Raw genomic sequence first — 22,105 nt, 5'->3', positions numbered from 1 at the left:
CGTTTTAAACTAATGTCTTTCCATAATTATATCCGTTGACATATACAAAAATATGTAATCTATTCACACTTCCTGTTCTTCTATTTAAAAAACGTGCAGATGAAAGGAATTTCGTGTAATGTAATTTCATGTCTATGGGTATCTTCATGGACTCTGAGGATCAAGAATTCTTCACCAGAGATATCAGTGAGTTGAGATAAACGAGCAAGAGTGATAAAATTAAATGGACACGACGTGATAGACATATGGAGTATAAACGAGATTATTGAAAGCATTTATAATATTATTTTCATTACGTAAAACCGACGGAACTTTTGCAATCAACTAATACCAACAAGGTGATTCACACTGCACGTGTCTACTTTGAATATGTATTTGCACTTAAAATCCACCGACATTTAAACGTGCCCATCTTGATCGGTGGCACACTTTATCCACGAGATTTGGCACAACCGACGTAGTTTCTCACGAGATACCAAATGCAAGCGTTTCAGTAGATCAGTGCCAAATAAGCAATTTCGACGAATGCTTAATTAATATCGCCAGCCGAATCACACCGAAGTCACGCGTTCGCCGACATTTGCGCCGGTAATTACGAAAGCGACCCGAAACAAGAATATAAAAAATGCGAGTTTGTCGCTTATTTTGCGTCGTTAAACAAGACTCAGCTAACACGTTAAACGTAAAACGTAATACATCGAGCGAAATAAAAAAATATATGACTCGGGCAATTTTCATAATCATCGGTGCAATCATCGTGTACAAAAGCGAGTCGATAATTGAAGCATTGGAGACATAATTGTCAAGTACCATTGCTAAGAGAAACGTTTCAAAAACATCGCACTTGTGTTATGTAAATGTACATTTTTCCATATAAAAACGATCACCAACTGTATCTGTTTGTTAAAAATAATTATTCAATTATTGTTATCGATTGTTATTATAATTTTTGTTCGTTGTAATTTAAGTATTGGAAAACAGCAGATCATGTGGTCGACATAGAGAATAGAGGGTGAAGAACGCTTGAAACGGAAACGAGGCATATCGCGAAACTACTATAATTATTCCAAATGAGTTTGCTTACGCGTAATAGCTGCAAACTACTAGCTGGCGGTTTATCGCGGCATCGCAACGATCTCTTGATATTTTGCTCAATTCAATAGAAGCTTTTCTCTGCAAAGCTCGTTCAAGCGGAAGGTTTTTGTTGTAGGAACGAGTGGCCGAATTCGGCGGATCCGTCTGACACATCCTTTTCTACTTACACGTTGCGAGCTGATATTACACCAATCTTCGTCGTCTTTTCCAAAGTGAAAATTTCTGTTCGTCATCACCTTTTAATTAATACGAATATCGCGAATATTCTACCATCGATATATTGGGAATTTTGTATCAAGAAATTTCGCAGTATTTTTGACGACTGATGTATCGTGTAGAAAATTTTCATGAAATTCCTGCGGTATTTGCATTCGAAATCACTTAATTTTCTAATAAAATTTTGTTCTTTTAATGCTTCAAGGCTATCGGTTCGCCAAGTTACATAGCGTGTCCTGTTTCTTCTTCGATATCTTATTTCTTGAATTGAACGGACGAAGAATTAAGAATTTGTGAAATTTCTTTCGATCTATTCAAGTTATACGAAGGAAAACGATTTAGATGGCATTGCGTCTTCGTGCAAACGAAGCCTATTGCGTACTTACGCTTATTCTCGTAGCATTCGTAGCACGAGAGCATTATAATTATAGGAAATAGACGCGTTAAGCTATTTCGGGTGACGACATAGTCGTTTCGCTATAGAGGCGGAGGGACCATTCTTTAGATCGATAATTAATTTGCCAAGAGGTAAGTAAATTTACATTCGAATAAATCTGCGCCGCGTAACACCGGCTCGTATCTCGGATTCGTATAAAGCGTGACGTAAATACCTCGTGACGTCTGAAACCACTAGATCTTTTTATTACGTTGATAGCATTGCTTAATTTACGTGCTCGTCTCATTCAGACGAAAAGAAATTAATTAAAAAACTCGTTAATGTAGTTTGAAGGAGGCCGTAAATGTAGTACAAAGAATTTCATATGGATCTCTTTTACCAATCCAAAATATTTCGTTCAGTGAAATTTCGTTCAACGAGATCGACAGAAGGAAAAGAAAAGAAAAAAGAAAAGAAAGAAATAATTCGGTTACGCGAAAAAAAATTCCAAGAATGTTCAGATTCGTTCCGTATCGCGATAAAAATGCTAGAAAGTCTGGTCGAGATGATTTCAATCTCAAGAAGAATTCCAATCGCCTTAGCCGAGAGACTACAAATTTATTACTGACTTGAATTGGATTTCCAACAGAGCAGCCGTCTGGTGCGGCGTGGTAAACAGCTGTTGGTAGCGAGAGCCTTGCAGCTAGTGATAGAGGGTCGACATTGGTCAGACGGGTCGGCCGATTCGGCCAGTTTGTCGTTTCGACATCAAAAGAAACCGATTATTACTTTCTTCCCATTGCGATTTCATTCGTGCTCTCTATTCACCTTTCCTTTTCATTTCATTTCCCTTTATCCCCACATTCTTTTCCTCTCCCCGTCTCGTATTCTTTTACACGTCACTCTAACGTATTCACCGACAAGCGCGACTCTTTCTCTCCACTTTCATGCGATCCTGCCATGCGTACCGTGATTCCTTCGCTCAGATATGCAAGCACGCAACGTGCGAACTGACGATAGGAAGGACAGGGGACACCGTGGAATGTGAGACGTGAATATGAAAAAGTAGAGGGAAGAAGAGGGGAACGAGGATGAAGTGAAATTAAAGTAAAATAAAATAAGATAACCGAGTTTCACTTTCATTCGTTCTCGCGTTTCCTCTCGTTCTTTATTCTTTGTCTTTTCTTTTTTCATTTTTCCTTTTCCTTATGCCGATTTAGCGTGATCAGATCGATTTCTAATATAGAGTACCCTTTCGACGAGGGGTGAGCAGTGAGCTGTGGTTGTGTGGTGCTGTATGGTGGTAGCGGTGCCGGTGGTGTTCGAGGTGCTCTGGATGATCAGGGTCATTGGGTACGAGGTAGTCAGGGGTGTAGTCGTCTTGACGGGTGTGGGGCGGGGGCCTCAGTGTACCTTGGACCGGGGGCAGAAGCCGCTTGTCGTAACGGGTCGACAGCAGCAGGTTGTCCAGTATCTCCTTGTCCGACTTGCCCTCCTCGAAACTGCAACACAACGTATTGTAGCTAGCCCCGAAACCACCGGATCCACGACGGAATTTTTCCTTTCCTTTTCTTTCTCTTTCCTTTCCTTTCTCCTTTCTCCTTTCCTTTCCTCTTTCCTTTCCTTTCCATTCCTTTCCTCGGTTTTCACCCCCGATCATCGAGTGTTCTCTCTCTCTAGCCACCCCGAAGGTCGATCCGCAGATTAACCCGCAGTTCGCTTTGTCGCGAGCCTCGACCTTGACCTTCGAGGTGTCCAAGAAGATCGGTTTTCCTGAGAATGCGCTTGTCGCACGCGATCTGTACGAAACGCGCGTCGTTCTCTTTCGAGTGAATTCGTTATGGCTACACATATTAAAAGAGAAACTCACACGATCTACGAATTATTCGACGAATATTACGCAGAGCTCTCTAAAACGCACTATATAATACGTGTATATATATATATATATATGTATGAATATAATATATATATATATGTATATGTATAATGTAAAAACAGCTTCTACCTTCGAGCGTCATCGAATTAGTCTGGAAATTCGCTAATTTAACGATCTGTTGCTTCGATCGTTGACTACATCGCGATCACTAGGATCCAAACTTGTCTACACTTGGCTAAACGTGTACGATGCAATCGAACGATTTTTGGGACGCTGGTCGAGCGAAAGAAGATTCGCGATAAGACTGATTACCTGGCCGCTTTCGTCTCTCTCAAAGTTTAGCTCGACTCTATTCCGATTTCAAGACTATCGGCAAGCGCTAGGCGTTGAGAATCCGCGGCTATAAATATTCTCTCGAGCCAACATCGGTGTCACGCGATTAGAGAGATCCTGCGAGATTTCTCGTCCGTTGCTATCAACGTCTCAGTTGCTTTGTAGCCATTCCGCATCGCCACGACCACGACGACGACAAGTTTATGGCCGGTAAAGTAAGTTCACGAGCGTAAAAGGGTAAATAGACAGCGAACAAGCCAACTCCCCACCCTTCGACCGGCGTCCCGGTTAATAACGAGACAAGTTTGCGCAATATTAAATATAAAACAAGTATAAGAGCCTTTGAACAAGAAACGAGGCGACATTAACGACGATTCTCGATATTCCATGCAAAATAAATTTGTTTTGTCTAATATCAAACATCGAGCGAGTCTAGATTCATCTTTCCATATATTCTGTACCGCGTCGTCGCTACAATGTCGCTCTCTCGATCCTATCACAAGCAAACACAACAGTGTTCTACTCTAGTGTCCCTCTCTTAGCTTCTCGATGCGTTCGGGTCGTTAAAGTTTAGCAGCCTCCTGGCCGAGTAAAAAATCTCTTGAAACAGAGGAAGATAACGCGACCGTTATTCCGGTATCATACTTTCGTATCGGGAAGTTAAGAGCAGATCGATGGCTGAAGAAGGTGTTAGTTATCGTGTATTCCATAATACGTACATGTCTTCGGCACGCACGAGAGTGACAAGAGTGAGGGCAAGTGTGAGGATACAGAGGATGGTGAAGATGAGGGAGCTTGCGAGGGAGGTGAGAGACAGCGAGAGGACGGACGAGAGGCGGCCGCCACCACCCGCACACCGCCCTAGCGCCACCCAACCCATTCTATGTCATCTGAAACAGAAAGCACATTTTCCATTATTATGTATTCCATCCACAGTGCAAGAGAAACGAATGTCATCCACTAACAAAAGCGTTACCAAGTCTAGAATATTTCTACGGCTCTGTCTTACCGTCGTTGCGAATGAACGCGCTTTTCCAAGAAATATATTCCTTATAAATCAGATAATAAATAATTCAATTAGCTTGCCTCTGAGATACTCGCGTACGAGAAATATCGTATTTTTCGATGTACTTTGGAAGCGAAGGATAAGTAGGACGACTGGATAACAGCACGTTTATTTCGCGTAAAATGCGAAACACACGAGAAGATAAATCAATTTTATTCCAGTAGCGATGCACGGTGTTTGGAAACTACTGTCTAACAGGCAACGAGTCGTAATTTTCAATAATTTTCATTAATCTTTGTTGCTTAACACTAGAACTATCTTATCAGTCAAATTGGCCGGTTTTACAATTTTATTTTAAAATTCCTACTTCATGTTATGTTTCTTTCCGCAGTGGTGTAATTACTTTCGCAACGATAACTAAAAGAATAATATAATGAATTTTATTTTGTTTTTTATGTATTCAAACTCGAAATAATTGTGTATTAAGGGTATTTATACCAATACTAGTCAAAATGACTGCTACATATTAAAGTGTAAAAGGATCCTGCAATCTGTTTAACGAACCCCAATTAATCAGTTTCCTCGTTTTGTACAACTTGTCGTACGTTTTTTAAATTTTTACTGCGTATCATTCAATATGACGATATCAGTTATCAGGGAAATTCCGGATCGATCGCTAGATCGCTAGATGCTAACACTAGAAATATCACACCAGTCAAAATGGCTGGTTCTACAATTTTATAAATGTGTCAACCCTCATTTAGGGATCCCATATGGATTAATATTACCAAAAATGTACTACGTAACATGGAATTGCTTCTGTAAGAAAGTAGTAAATTAATAAATATAAAAATATTCCATTATTACGTGTTTTTAAAAACCAGTTATTGTGACTGGTTTTGGTAAAAATAACTTCGTGTTAACTATCGCTAGTTCTAGTGTTAACCGTCTTTCCGTTTACTTATACGAATAGGGCTGTGTATACGTAAAAATAATTTTTATCGTCTTAAAGGATATGACACGCATTAACGATAAACACCATTTACAAATCAATGGTCTTCCTTCGTAGAAGAAGTTGATGTTTAAGGTAAATTGTCTCGTGTGTTATAAATTTTGCAGGAAAAGTTCGTCATACCTAAGTTTTGCAAAACGATACAAATTTTAATATACTCGCCTGTATAAAGCCTGTTATAAATAATTATACGTTTAGTAAAATATTGGTAAAATGTCCGAGTTAAAAAGCGAACAAGATGAAACGAAAGTTTGATCAAAAGCAATCGAATACATGCGATTGTACTACGCGCGATAGATATTTCTTCTTTTTCCATTCGCTGGAAAAACTCGATGCAAAACCGGTTAAAAATGTTTCATTTACTGTACAGATCATCGCTATATACCACTTTACCCCGTTGTCGAGTGTATTAAAAGAGAGGTGCAGGATTACCTCTCAAAGACCTGTGGATACACTTTTGATCTACGACCTTTTACGCGATTCTCATACGAGTATACGGATTCACGGAGTCTACCGACCCTGCCAGACGATCCCTTTTAACGGAATTCGACGGATAAGGCTGAACCTTCCAAACACGAGTTTCAAAGCTCGAATATATCGTGGCTACCGCCGTGAACTTGTTTCATCTCGCTTTTATACCGCCTTTGTTCCACTGGATTGTCTGCAAGCACGAAATCAACTGGTTCGACGGAAACTAATATCACCTTTTTGCTCCCTTCTTACACTCAGAAGCATTACGTACGCTTGCTGGTCTCGTACAGAACGTCATAATTAAACTAGGAAACGATTCATACTGCTGCATCTCTTTTCTGATCATTTCTTCCCACTCGATTTTTCGTGTATTTTTCCAAGAGAAAAAGATACTTTAGGTTTAGACAAAATGCAAACATTTTCTTGCTCTCGTTCTTTAGTGTTAAGGTTATTCGGTGTATGTGGAATTAAAGAAATGCGTGGGTAAATTGTAAGGTATTGTAAGTATATATATTGTGAATAATAAAGTACAAAATGTGAAATACAATGTAAGCTGATCCAGATCCTCTCGCTAGCAATGTTACCCTGAGACTAAAAGAACCGCTGAAACCAACGTCGCACGTGTACCGTTTATGGTCTGTCATCGACGCATTCTTTTGTCTACGCGCTATCGATGACCTTAGCGCTTGAGAAACCGAAGACCAGATGTAGAGTTTTCTTACAAGCGGCGATCACTTCAACATTTAGCAATTAACTTTGCTGCATTTGTATTTTTCTGAGGGGAAAAGATTTCCTTTAAGTTTAAGTAAAAATGTGGACATTTTGTTCCTCTCTCGCTCATGTGTTCGCGATTATTATATTTTGTTTAAAATTGGAAAGAATTATGGATGAATTATGTAATGATTTTTTAACTTTGTACGACGAGAGAAGCTTATAGAAATATATTTAACAATTTTATTTAAAAAAGCGATTCAAAATTCACAGTCTACATCAAATATCAATGTTTTATTAAAAGAATTTTAAGTGCGAATGTACAAAATCTTTATAATTTAAAGTTCAAAGAAAGTTTAGTAACTTTCTGATGGTTTGTCACGTTTTTCTGTAATTCTCCTAATACTTAAGTACGTATATTTGTACACAATTGTGCCAATTGAATTACGGTGTAATTTAATTACATAATTTAATTACGTAATTCAAACCTTTCCGTTAATTTATCTGCCAATTGCATTACAATTACAATGTAACTGGATTACATCCTCTCCGAACAAGTGAGATAAATGTTATTACATTTATCTCTCGTGTTTCTACGGCGTATCTTCCGTTTCCCGTACATCTGACTCAATCTTACGTTTATGTTTCTCACTTACCTACGATCTTACCTTGTGATTATACTTTAATTACATTTACAAATTTCACTGCAAATTTAATTGAACGAGAATTTATCGAATTACCAATGAAGCACAGCGTAATTGAACACGATCGCGGATGAATTACGTCGTAATTTAATTGCGATTTTCCACAACTCTGTGTCCATATTCGTTTTGCCCTGCAGTTCACATATTTTTTACTCTTCAACAAACGACCAGTTTTTAATCTGCTCGTGACGCACAACGATATTTCACTTTGAAACGTAAAATTTGCACAGATGCTCGCAGATTACCATGGTGCCAAGCTGTGACGCATTAAAGTCGTCGCAAAAGGTAAGTTGACCGTAGGGGAAGGTCGTCTGAGTGAGTTGCGAGTCGACACTCGCGTCGTGCAGGCACTTTTCGAGTAGGTTGTTATGCAGGACCATTCCGAGTATCTTCGCGAGCATGTCGAGGACCATTTTCACTCTTTCTGTCTGACCCTGTAACTTGCAGCGGTCTTTTGCCACGCCGTTCAGAGTTTCCTTCCGCCATACGACGCTCGTGTTTCTGCTTCTCTAGCAAACTATGCATGACAAAAGATCGCGAGTTTTCTAGTCGTTTTCGTTTCTCGTTTATTATGCTACATTGTGCACGTTGTGTGTATGTGTGTGTGATATTACATTTTCCAAATATTTAGTTACGTGATACTACCTTTGGCTTTTCCTGCACCCAATATAATAATGCTAATAATGATATACGATGGGGTCACGAGAAAAGATGGAGAATGTTCATTTTAACTAATTTGGAGCGTAGCATTTTTTCGTATGCTCCTTTCGTGCGTGCTCTTTACCGATGATTGTGTCGCGTTAATTTGAATAAAAATTTCCTGAGGTTTACAACAGAAATTCAGGTGTAAAGATAATTTTCATTTTTTTTTTTTTTGCAATTTAATGCATTGTATATTACTTATAATCGTAAGCAAAAGTTAAAAACGATGCGAAATAGAGCGAGTAAATTGTTTTATCTCGTTACGATAGCCGTGAAAAAATATGGGGTTGCGACATTGTATAATTGAAAAATAAATTTTCGTCTTGTAAAAGATGTTAAAGCTTGACGACATTGTCCCTTTAAAGGTGCACCTTTCGTAGAATAATTTTTACTAGCCAATAACATTAACGAATCGGCAAACTTTAAATTGCTGGAGATCGTAGACTCAATTTTTATGATTTTACATCACATGGGATGACGAAATCATCGATAATTTGCAAAAATTAATTAATTCAGTCTTTGTCGTTCTTCGGATATCTAGTGTACTGTATTTTGTATTATATTATAATATCATTTTGATATTATATTTTCGCATTATATTGGCAACTCCAGGTTTGATCATTCCGTGCCAACAAATGTTTAAGCTTAAGGTGATTCAAATCAGTTGAAATAAATTAACAAAATAGCCAAGTATCTTTTCTCATCCTTTCCAACACCTGTTATATCGAATTTTCACATTATATTGAGAATTCATGGTTTGATTATTCCGTGCGAAGTTCAAGATTGGATTCTACAACGTCAGAGCTTATGGCGATTCAATAATCCTATCTTACTATACATAGAAGAGTTCGTATAAGAGAAAATTTTGCATGTGTCTGTCGAATAAATCTCAACCCCTGCAGAGTTAAACGCGCGGAATCGAGCAAACGCTGAATGATCAGCGATATCGTTAATTTGCTCGAATCGCATTAGTACCGCGAGCCGGTAACAAGATTTTAACCATCGGGAAAAACGGAAAACTCTTTTTCCTCCTTGCAAATTGGCGATTAACGTTGTTCAGCATTATGGCTTCTAATCCAACATAGCTAAATCCCTGAACAAAGTCAACGTTTAGAATGCTTCGTCTGTATCGAAGCTCCATTCAACTACAACATAGCGATCTGTAGCTTTCTTACAATTAGCCTAATTATTTCTTCTTTGATTGATTTTTGCTCGAATAATTTGCTTTTTAACCTACGATCCTCGAATTTCTACGTTGCAATGTTGTTCTAATTTTAACAAGCAAAAAGGAAGCGTAACAGCTAGGATATAAAAAAAATTTGCTCAAGCAATATTAATATTCTCAGATATATTAATACGAAAGAAATTTCTTCGAGAGAATTTCTATATTGTGTTTCTTTATGGCGTATTCGCAAAAATATAAATTGGCACAGTCACGCGCAATAATCTAGCGACAACGACATGGACTAATGTCTTACTGCAAAGTGCACTATCTGCGTGAAGGATCGAGACATTTTCCACAGGAATACACAATAACTGTAAATATCCACAGTTACTGTGTATGCACGGTGAACTGAAAATTAAAGCATTGCTCGATGTAACTGCGGCTGAGTTCCGCACTCGGTGAATATAAGAACAGTGTTAATTAGCTTGGCGAAGTAGGAACGTAACGAGCCACAAGGGAGACGTTCTTTTAGAAAAGAAGAGACCGAAGAAGTTAAAGATAAAGCTTCGGTCTTCCGTAGTTTATTAACGAACGTCAGTCGAGAGAAAGAACGTTCCATGCGGGGCTCTTCTATTCGTTCGGAGGACTTTGTTCGACAGACTAGAGTAGCTTCAGGCTGGTTTACAGGCCGCTTGGTTGGATGAAGAAGAGTAACACGGTTTAACGTGACAGGTATGTGCTATGTAGCTTGCTTAACCATTAACCAGCCTCGTCTTTTCTCGCGTAGACACGATCGGCCTCTTGAAGCTTGCCCCAGGCTCTTCCACAAGTGTTTGCAGACGGTTGCTCCTCGACCAGCTTAAATTGCGCCGGTAGAATCACGCACCGTGGCTTCGCACGAATCATCGAAAATCAACCAGTTGCACGCGTCTCCGCCTCCAACTTTGACGATGCCTCAGCCTTTCTCGCCGCACCCGAATCGATAACATATATTCTATGTATTGATATATTTCTATTTTACACTATCCGGCTATCGAATCCAAGACCATCCGCAATTTTCGGTATTTTGCAATTTTTCTAGAGAACTTGCAGGTCTGAGCGGTTGCTAGTTGCTTGATCAAAGTGTCACAGATATGTAGCTCTTGATTCGTAAGTAGATTAGAACGTCTTCTGGTTTCATAGAAAACGTGCCAGTCGGTTTAATTCATCGAGCGCAATTAATCGGCGATTTCGTGTTTGTACGAGATGACGGCGCAGGAATTTGTAAGGAATATTCGTACGAGTTGCGTTAAGAGTTGCAAACTGGTAGAAGCTTCTTTGAAGTAAATAAAGATACTTGCGACGTTAGCGCAAGCAACGATATTTAAATAGTAAATCTATATAGTAGTATATGTAATAAATAGTAGTACAGGGTGCGCCGTTAGAATTCGGACAGAATTCAATTTGTAGTTCCCACCATATTAGAATTCAGATGTTTGTGCTGATTGACTCTGAAGTTAGTTAAATATGTCAATAAGTCTTCTATAACCTCAAAATGACAGAACTCGTTAAGCAAAACCCGGAATACGATAGAAGAGCGGCGATTATAGAAAGTCTTCGCGCCGGGAGAACGCCGGTCGAAATTATAAAATTCTTTAGCTACCCAAGATCGACGGTATACGACATTGCTAAGAGATACGCAGCCTCAGAGTGGTTCGAGAAGGGTTCTCCTTCTCCGGCGAGAAAAGTTCAGGTTAGGGAAAAATCAACAAGGACGCCAGAAATTATTCAAAGGGCCCAAGACATGATTTTGGAAGATCCGGGAACTTCTCTCCGAAAATTAGCCTCCGTCTTGGGGGTGAGTGAAACGATTGTCCGTCGAATAGCTCAAGAGGATCTTAGATATGCCTCCTACGTTCTCAAAGTCCGTCAGATGCTCTCCGAGGCCGCCAAGCTTAAAAGATTTGCCCGTTGTCATTTGATTCTGTGTTCGTTAAAACACGAAGCTGCTCCTAACAGTCCCGACCTAAACCCATTGGACTATTACGTGTGGGGCGTTATCGAGAGACAAACTAATAAATGCAGGCACCCCAACGTCAACTCCCTACGAGCTGCTATCGAGTCAGAATTCGCGACAATTAAACGCGACCAGTTGAAGTCAGCGTGCTCGCGCTTTAGAGCAAGAATAGAGCAGGTCATAGAGGCAGAGGGTGGTTACATAGAATAAAAGTTCTCAGCAAGGACCCTTTAAATGAGATATAACAACATTTTCATGTGTTTTTGTGTATTGACTTAAATAAACAACTTTCTGCACAAAACTTCTTTTGTCCGGATTCTAACGGCGCACCCTGTATATATATTAGTGCTACGTTAATCATGTTTTAGCCTGATAATTCCATAAGAAGGTAGGAAGTGTTGCCTCTAATTATTAATTCGTCACTCACACGAACAAGTTTAACGTAGGCATGCACGCAGTGGATTTTCGAAAAAAATCTTCTGGAAAATTGAACCTCGGGCGAGCAAATTATCTCTTACGTTTTGTTTCTCGTTCCCTCGTAAAGAATCGTCTCACGCTCGCTTGGACATATCATTCGGTTGGATCCTTCATATTACTTCACTTTCTGTTCGACGTGGTATTCCATGATAAAGCCGATCTCCTTAATTACGAGGCCGGACGAGCATGCCCGGGTAGAATTAAAAAGGAATGCGAACGCGAAAACGGGACAAGTAAACAAGGGCAAAGAGAGAAAATTCATTTATTCATTGGGCTCTACTTGGCCGTCCAAACAAAAAGTCTTTTCATAAAAGTTCTTGCCGCGGAAAAACTGCCGGGCAGAAGCGAATAAACCAGGGTTCAGGGAGCGCCATTTTTAACCGCAACAGTAAACGGTTAAAATTGCAGAAAACATTTATCTGTGAAAAACAAAAAAATAAAATAAAGGACTTCCGATCTTCGTATAATTACCGCGCTGACCGAGCGATATTCGCTCGATGAAAACCGATATTTTAACGCGTTCGCAATTCACTGGCCGCGATACTTTGACAGCTTGATCATTTCTACTTTAATCGCGAATATCAGCATCGCGCTTTATGCGCGTACACAGTTGTCTAATTCGATCGAAACGTTGATACCCTTGTTACAGTAGTTTTAAATTTACGATCGAAGAAGGTTTTCTTACAGTTACTAGCTCTTGAACTGTTACTGGTAAACTTAAACAATTATATCCGCGTTGCTCTAGTTCTATGTTTATCTCTAATGAATGACTGACACGTCATAAAGACTATAGAAATTCGTAGGACGTGACTAGAAACACATCGAATCGCGCTGTAATCCTAACTGACGAAACTGTATAGACTTGGAGCGCTTCGAGTCACTTACTCGGTTATCTTCGCAAGTCCGATTTATTTTTATCTATCCTTAATCGCTTCTCTATCGTCTATAACGATTAATATCAACTATCGTATACGTACACGGGTTGGATAAAATGATGGAAACACCCTTTTACGTGTCATATACGTCATATATGTATATGACATGTACGAGCTGTTTCCATTATCTCGTTCATACACAGACACGTCATACTCGTACGTGTATGTGACTAGTAAGAGGTGTTTCCATTATTTTGTCCATATACATATATGTCGTACTCGTGTATATATATGATATACGTATGAGAGGTGTTTCCATTATTTTGTCCAAACCCTGTATATGGTTACGCGAGATAAGATCGAAGATTAAATTTGGATTAAATAATTTTATTGAAGAGAGAGAGAGAGAGATAGAGAGAAGTATATTCTATATATTTGAAATAACGTGGAAGTTTTAACAAAATGTATTTTAAAGAGGAATTTCGCTTTAGGAAATTGAAATGTTCAGATAATTATGAACGATAGTGCATGACCTTTCAGCGTGTAAAAGTTCACGCCGATATTCGAACGTCAGAATCATTAAATCGTACGACGAATTGTTTTATGTAGGATATAATAATCCGTTACGCGAAAAAGTGGTGCGACCTCGTACAGATGTATCTTAGCTTACGATTTTACGAGCTGGAAGCTCGTAGCAGTTGCGGGCATAGCAACCCACTTACGGACAAAGCTGTCGGATCATCCATACATGGCTGCATGTTAACCATGCGCTTTTCCTCCGCTATGAATACCCTGCTCCTCTTCTGTTGCCTCGTTATCGCGAGATCGACGTGTATTCCTCATCGAGGAAATCCTCGATACGTCATCGTATCCTCAGAAATACCTCGCGAACGATGTTCTACGAAATCGTAAGAACTAGCATACACGTAAGTTAACAATATACTCTTCGGAAACGTAACGCCACCGTACCATATTTCTCAAAGAAAAACACGAAGAAATCCCAATTTAAACTGAATCTATGACTTGCATGGAAGATGGAAACGAAAGATTCGACAAGGGAATAGGAGAGAAAAGAGCAGACGCAGCCGCGAGTCGATGGTACGAGTGGTCGTGGCCAGTGCTAGTCAGACCGACAGGCGGTAGGTACGAGTAAACGCTACCAACCATACAGCTGATGTTCGTTCGATCAATACGGGGCGTTGCGGCACGAAACGCTATAGAGTATGTCACGTGGCTTAGCCCGTCCCATTCCGAGTCCGCGGCACCTTTCCACGCTGCACCCCCCTCTATCATCCCCTCTTTCTTCTTTACCGATCCTTCTTATTTTTCTTCTTCTTTTTCTTTACCCTTTGCAGGATACTTTTCCCAGCCCGATAGCCTCCTTTCCTGGCCACGAAACCCGCCACGGAATTTTCTCCACCGACTTTCCCCCTTTGCACAAATACGCGCGCGCTGACCGCAACAGGCACGCGCCTCCTGCCTTTCCTCGCAATTTTACCGATTAAACGCTTATCTTTCTGACGGAGATATATATCGCGCGTCGCCTCGTCTCGCTGTCCTCTTCGTTCTTCGTATTGGACCACGTTCATTGTGGCACTCGGACGAATTGGCCTTCCGACGAATGAATGAGTGCGACACTGCGTTTACGCTCATAAATAAAGCAGTTATTAAGTTATGAGTTCGTACGCGTTTGTTGAGAAATTTGAAGAAATGTACACGGGATTTGCATAAAACGCGGAGATTCGCATAAAATATGTAAAACGTAGAGAATAGGGGAGAAGAATATTCGATGTGCGAAGCGAGTCTTTGCTCGGCTTCCACTTTCTCATTTGCGTTTATGAAAACACGAATTTGCATATGAAATCCGCAGTCTACTCAGAAAAATCTACATATACATGTTTCATTGCATCGACGTATCGAGTTCGTGCGAGCGTCGGTTCGTCCAAATATGTATCCGATGTACGTAACCATAGCGTTGAGCGGTCGTGATTCGATTCGAACGAGGCGCGATTGTCCTCGATTTGGATTGAAACATTTGGCGGCGACGCCAGTCGTTAAGTTCGCGAATCATCGTGACCAATTACTTCGACCCTCGACGAAATTCTTCCTTTGTTCGTACGTAGTCGTGTGCAGAGCGCGGATCAATAACGTTCCCGCGAAAGGATCTAGAAGCAGAAGGATGCTCCTTCGGAAATTACCGAGAGACAGTATCTAGCACAACAGACACGAAGACGCCAGCGAAACTCCCACACCTTTCCGGCTCGTCGCCCGATCTGGGACGGTCGCGTAATATTTTGAGTAACGCAATTTCTACGAAAGCTTTCGTTCAATTCCTGTAATTACGGAACGGCGAACTGCGTGATATTCAAAGACGAGACGAACGAGAACATTCTCTCCTCTTTCGCAGACTGTGTTTTTTTTTTTGCTTCCCTAACGAGGCTGCGCGCAAATAACGCGTCTCCTCGAGCTCCCTCAACATTTCCCGAGGAGATGTAAAAATACTTTACCTCTTCGTGTTTCTACGCGAACAAATCGTAGAATTTGCGCTTCATCGTTGGTTCGATGTGGTCGCATGATTTTTTAATACGAAATTAGAATCGCGCGCAGAAATTCCACTTCTTCGAATGCAACACGCACGCTACGATATGGCACGTACATGGTGCAAGAGAGAACAACTCCGTACGGACCCATTTCGGGAAATGTACATTTAAAAACAATGAAAAGAGTTCGTACGTGCGTGCAATTCGGAACGCAAGTATTGCTGCAACTCTCTGAAATGAAATGACTTCTTTTTTTTTTCAATTCGACCGAAGGACTTGGTTTTTTTTTAAAGTTAGAAAATTCGCTAGATGACGTGGAAAACAATTTGTGAAAAAATTGCAGCTGGTCGGAATCGCGAAGAAAATAATGCAAGCTTTCTTTTTATAACTGTTCTTTATCCGATTCTACGATGAAAGTTTAAAAAGTGCATTTTGTACATTTATGTCAGTCATACACACGCTGAAAATCTCATCGAAATCGTTTGTTGCACGAGCAAGCAACAGGCATCGAAAGATGAACAGAACTGTAGATTTATTACAGCTATAAACCAAAAACCGTAGAAAACTGGCATTTTCGTCATTTTTAACCAATCGCAACCCATGGCAACGTTAACCGGTTTAATAAATCTGCAGTAATTAAATACTTCGTTATTTGAATATGCTCGATTTTAATAAAGCGTAAAATATCGAAAGTCTCGAGCGATTCTAATTCAACGAAGAGACTGTAACAACGTGATAAACATTTCACGGCTTGCTTCTTTTCCTCTGTCAGCACCGTTTGTTGTTACAATATCGCGATAACGTCACAAATAGCTTTCGCCTATCGTAGAAATATGCACGTTGTGCGCCAAGTTTGTAGGGAAGATATTCGAATCTTTACGGTGCGCCAAACTCCCGTTCGAAAAGCAGCCTGCGGGAACTTGACGATACATTTTATCGACGACCACTTTTTCCCCGATCCGTTTAAACACGCAAAATCTCCTATATTTTGCCAGCCACAAGGAAGTCGATAACATCACGCAAAGGTGAAGGTGCTGAATTAACTAGCTAGGTTAAGGACGAGATTTTAGCTTCTTGAAAGCGGGTCGCGGCAATTTCACCGTGAACCACTAAACCAGTTATTCCTTGAATTTTTTACGCGATAAACGCGTTCATTTGTACCTCACGGCGCGGTCAGTTTCGTCACGACATCGTTTATTAACACGACAAACTTTCGCTTCGCCTTGAGAGAAAGATTGCTGGAATTTCTATTAACTTTTTAATCGAGGAGGGCATGTTAACTCGCCATTCGGATTGCTAATTTCTCCGAGATAATATTTTCTCTATTTGGCTTTCTTTTATCTCGTCGCACCCCGTGTCCCTTCGTTTCTTTCATAAATAAATTACGTCGTATTTACGTTGGAAGGCTACAAAGTCGAGAACACGAAAAAGTCACATTTTCTATTTCCTTTTTTTTTTCTTTTTTTTTTTAATTCGGAACATTTCAACGGTTAAACAATTTCATACTATCAAAAATTGTCTACATTTTTTAAAAAATATTCAAACTTTGTTGTAATACAAAAACGTTCCTCGTATTAACAATTGTACTTTTGTTATAAGTTTCGTCGGTTTATCGAGCCTTTTTGAAAAGAATTACATGTTTGAACCTATGCAAGAAGTTCTTTTCGCCTTCCATTATATTAAAATATAATAAAATTAAAAATAAAATTGAAGTATAAAGTAAGATTAAAATCAGGAAGGACAGGCAACGAAGACTTACATATCAAATTTTCTTATGATCTGCATTTATAAGAACTATGGCTGACTCGAGCCATTAAGGCTTAACGTTCTGTTAACGCGGCATTTCATTTTCAAATTTCCAAATCTTCAAATCTTCGAATTTCCAAACTCTCCAACTTTCGAACTTTCAATCTTTCGAAATTTACAGAATTACGAATTTCCAAATTTACAGACCTTCGAATTTCTTGCCGTGCGCTAATATTGTGTTCCACATATTTCTCTGTCTCTCCTTAATGGGTTCAAGGAAATCGATTTATCTTTATTACCTTTTAATTCGATGAAATATAGGAGCCTTTGCTTAAGGGATGACCCAGTTCACAGATCAACACGTTTGAAATGCATAACTCTACGACCATCACGGACCTATTGATTGACTTTTCGCATCATCAAGGCGTTCGTTCGAGGCGTAACTTCCTTCCATGACTTCCGCTACTTATCTACGAGTTGCCTGGTTTCCTAGCGGAAACGACGAAACGGGCAATTTTCACACCAACAGGCAATCACCGTCTTTGGCGATCAATTCTATCGATACACGCAATATCATAAAAATGAACGTCGAATCAAATCGACCGTCGATTGATTTTATCCTGTGATACAAAACAGACCTGACCACAGGTGTAGTTTCTTGTGTAACTTACCGTCTTATTGCCCGGTCTAGCCCAGAAACTTTCACATCGAGTTTGGAAAGTAAGAAACGAGCCCATAGGAAAGAAGTGTAACTTAAAATACGGTTCTTCTAACTTTCTTACGCTTCTCGCGTCACGTACGATTAACTAGCCACTGAGATTAGTTACGAAGCTATTTGTCGAGTAATTGCGCTTTTTATCCCTGCTAATTAAGTTACTGTAACTTTTTTATTACACTTTATAATTGTAAATTCGTAAAAAAATTGCTATTGCAGGCTCCTAGGCGTTTTCATTTGAATCGATGCTCTGTAGGATGAATTAAAAATCACGTTCATAGCTCGATCAGACGGAGGAACGTTTGATTCATTTTACAATTAATCCTGCTGCGCTCCTCGAATTTTTATGTTTCATTTTACTTCGAATGTCTTAGGAAAGAAAGAATGGTCGGAAATGTTTGGAGGAAGAATAATTTCGCGTAAAGCTGCAATTGATTGACCGTCAACGACTGCAGATTTCACGGCTCCCAATTTCGTTTTTACGAGCTTTCCCGGAAGAAATAATGCATGCGAATAAGCCTCGAACGATCCCACAACTGTGGCACAAGTTCTTGCAGAAATTAGAGCAATACAGTCGATAAATTAACTGCCGCAATGGAACACCTTGTGGAAAGAGCTCGCCTTTATGAAACGGAAAATGAACGACGTCTAAGAGATGTGGTGTTTCGTATATAGCGTCGATGAACCTCCGAGATTTGTAGTTTATTGTCAAGAAAAATAATAAAATAAGGAAGAACGGTGGTAGTGTAAGAACATTTGCAAAAATTGCTGTAAGACACCTATTAATCGAATATGCAAAATTTCAAAATTCAACTTTCCAAGCAACCTCAACACGATTCTATATGAAAAGGAAGAAATAAAACGACTGTTGCAGTTTCTAAAAGACACGCACCTTTCCCAACTAATTTAGCCGCACTCGCTACAACTGACACGTGTTACAAGTATAATAATTATTATACAAGTATATAAGTTATATATAAGTTACAAGTATATAAATGTAAAAACTAATACAATTTAAATATTCTATAATATTATTATTCTATAATTAATTTTATTTTTTAATATTATTATTAATATTATTCTATAAGTCTGTGAAACACAATTGCACGCAAACTAATAATCGCGAATAATCCTCAGAAGCGAATGAGGCTTCAAATAGATAAATAAAATAAGAAACTGAGTAAAAGATATTAACAATAGAAGAAGTTGTTAACTATTTAAACACGTTCGCGACTTGTGAGACACCCTATAGAAGCTTACCTTAACGTGAGATATGTGGCTGGTCGCAATGGACGAGGCAGGCTGTTGCTATTCGTTGTGCAGGTTTTTACTTCAACTCTCACGGACTCTCATCTTCCTGCTTACCACTTCTCGTTCGCTTTCGCGAGCAAAGGATCCTTTCGGTGGCTCGTGTATCACTTTAACGTCCACCGCTGGCAACTGTCATCTAGAAGAAATGTAAAATGTCGAGGTGTAACATCTTTAAGAAACTTCGCTGCTTCTAAGTTTAACAAGTCTTCACCAAGCGTAGATTAATTCTTCGCGCGATATAACGTCTTTCTCACTTATCGAGTATAACAGCTACTTATATACAAGTAAGAATAGGGAAAAATAATAATTACAGGATGGAAGTTAGTCGTTTTCGATTAGCTGATTTTAGAAACTTTTGCATCAACAAACAACGAACATTCAGACACTTGCTTAATATCTTGTTCCTTTAGCCCATATATTTGAACTACGAGATTACCAACAAATCAAATTGCAATGGTTTTATTCTTTAGTTATTAATGGTTTCTTTCTTTTAATGGTTTTATCACCATAGTGTATGTCTTAACACCATTGAATTGACTTTTCAAAGTCAATATACGATAATGAAATTGACGTTTACAAGTGTCAAACTTTATAAAAATATTTTGTTACTCGATGAACTTGTTATTCTTTCTTAATTTTTTAATTAAAATCCGAAAAAGGATTTTTCAAATATATAGAAAGATAACATAATATATCATATTAGGTTGTTCCAAAAGTTTCTTTCGCTTTATAATGAAATAATAGATGCATAACATATTTTATTTTACATTATGTTTTACAAAATGGATCATACATAATTCATAAAATAATATAAAACAAAAAACATTGTGCATCCATTATTTCTGTGTAAAACAATAGAAACTTTCCGGACAACCTAATATAATATAATATAATATAACGTATGCAGGGTGGGACAGATAAATTCACAAGCTGCTTTCTCTGAAATTATTGCAGATATCAACTTGAAATTGTCAGATACAAAGAGGCGCAGGGGTACTAAGATTTTAGGCTGCAAAATATTGTGGAGTGAGTTTATTAAGAGTAGAAAAGACACCAACCCCACTTATTTTTCTTTTTGATTGGATGACAAATTTTCCGATATTCGGACAGATGCTACCAAACTTAATCATTTTTATCTAAAGCATCGTTTTTTTACTTTTACGTTAAGCAGAAAATACGTTACGCAAGGGGAGCTCCACGAAAATGTTGGAAAATATCAAAAGAAATGTATTCTGCTTTGAAAATTATTTTATTAGATGCTGAAAAAGTTTGCTTCCAAACACATATTTATTCTTGTGATAATAGTTTCGCGAACATTCAATAACATTGCTGTAGTTATGGATTTACACGGGGCGTGAATTCTTCTTTTCATATCGTTTTTCGTAGTTGATGCCATTGCGGACACCTTTTCCTTTACGTAACCCCATAAAAAAGAATCAATTCGCGGTAAACCAGGTGACTTACATGGAAAATAATTTCCAGAGCAGAATACATTCCTTCTGATATCTTTCGACACGTTCATGAGGTTCGCTCGCGTAAAGTATTTCCCGCTACAACTCTTCGGCTAAGCAAAATGAAAAAAAATGCCTTAGCTAAAAGTTTGTTAGCTTTGATAACATCTGTTCGAACATAAAAAAATTAATATGCCATTCTATTAAAGAAAATATGGGATTAGCATGCTTTGCACCCTTAAGAAACTCACTCCTACAATATCTTACACCCTAAAATTCTAACCCCTCTGTAGCATTTAACACAGGAAAATTGCAGTTGATATCAGCAATGACTTTGGAGAGAACAGTCCGTATAACACTTTATCTGCCCCACCCTGTATACAGGGTGTTCCACATCTCAATTGGCAAGCGTTGTCAACATGATTACAAGGCCATTTCGAGGAAAAAATGTTGTGTGTACCATAGATTGATTTGTGTTCGTTTTCGAGATATGGAAAGGACAGTATACCACTACAAATAGTCAGATGCATTCAAGGTACTTGTCTTTTAATGTTAATCATTTATTTCATTATTCTTTTTCGTTTGTTTATACTTATGTATTGTAGTATCGCGGAATACTACTAATAATTAAATAAATGATGGTGGTTTATTTACAAAGAATGGATTGATACAGTGTTGATTAGACAGAAAACGATGGTTATTTAACATGAACTAATTGCAACAATGTACTGTCCTTTAGACAACTCAATAATTAATTTCCAACTCTCGTTATAACGGATCCAGCGCTCACTCTCTCACGCGGACCATACTCTCTCGACAACGCTAGAAACACTCTCTCCCGATAACGCAACTCGCACTCTCTAGCTTCTCGATTCACACTCCCTGATTTCTCTCGTCATAGGCCAAATTATGAAGCTTGCTTTTGGCCTGAAGGACCTTAACCATAAAAATGGTTTTATGGTGGGTCATTCAGAATATTGAGGGTAAGTGGCAAGCATCCGGTTGCAATCCCGCTCCCGACAATGTTTATAGCCCACCCGATATTTTTAGGCCTTTTTGCCCACGATACTACAGTATGTTTTAATTTATTTACATAAATTGTTCAAAATGATCTATGGTATATATAATAATTTTTGCTGTTGCTCCGCCCCCAAACATGCTGGCGAAGTTTGTCAGTTGATATCTGAATCGCCCTGTATAGCAAACGGTAAAATATATTATCGCTATGCCTTTAAGGTCCTTTAGATCGATAGGCTGGCCAATTCACAAGAAACATAGTAGATGTAGCTGCTAATTATTAATATTTCGTCATTAATCTGTATAC

At 38.9% G+C, this 22,105-nt stretch overlaps 2 protein-coding genes across 13 annotated transcripts in view; both read right to left on the bottom strand.

The window, feature by feature from the left end:
• The window catches only part of LOC132912128 (glutamate-gated chloride channel), a 94,194-nt gene that overhangs the window by 37,763 nt on the left and 34,326 nt on the right, over positions 1-22,105 (bottom strand). For all 12 annotated transcript variants that reach the window (XM_060969265.1, XM_060969266.1, XM_060969267.1 and 9 more), the window contains exons 2-4: positions 19,280-19,466; positions 4,619-4,789; positions 3,101-3,189 (exon numbers count right to left, since the gene is read on the bottom strand). In XM_060969265.1, the coding sequence (XP_060825248.1) occupies positions 3,101-3,189; positions 4,619-4,779 (250 nt within the window). In that variant the 5' untranslated portion in view covers positions 4,780-4,789; positions 19,280-19,466. The remainder of the gene's footprint in view (positions 1-3,100; positions 3,190-4,618; positions 4,790-19,279; positions 19,467-22,105) is intronic.
• Positions 1-22,105, bottom strand: part of LOC132912153 (prefoldin subunit 6) — a 107,490-nt gene that overhangs the window by 56,187 nt on the left and 29,198 nt on the right. The gene's annotated exons all lie outside the window — the stretch shown is intronic.

This window comes from Bombus pascuorum, chromosome 11 (assembly GCF_905332965.1).
Source record: "Bombus pascuorum chromosome 11, iyBomPasc1.1, whole genome shotgun sequence".
Lineage (NCBI taxonomy): Eukaryota > Metazoa > Arthropoda > Insecta > Hymenoptera > Apidae > Bombus > Bombus pascuorum.
Note: the sequence above shows the minus strand (reverse complement) of the source record. Positions and strands in the feature narration are given on the sequence as shown.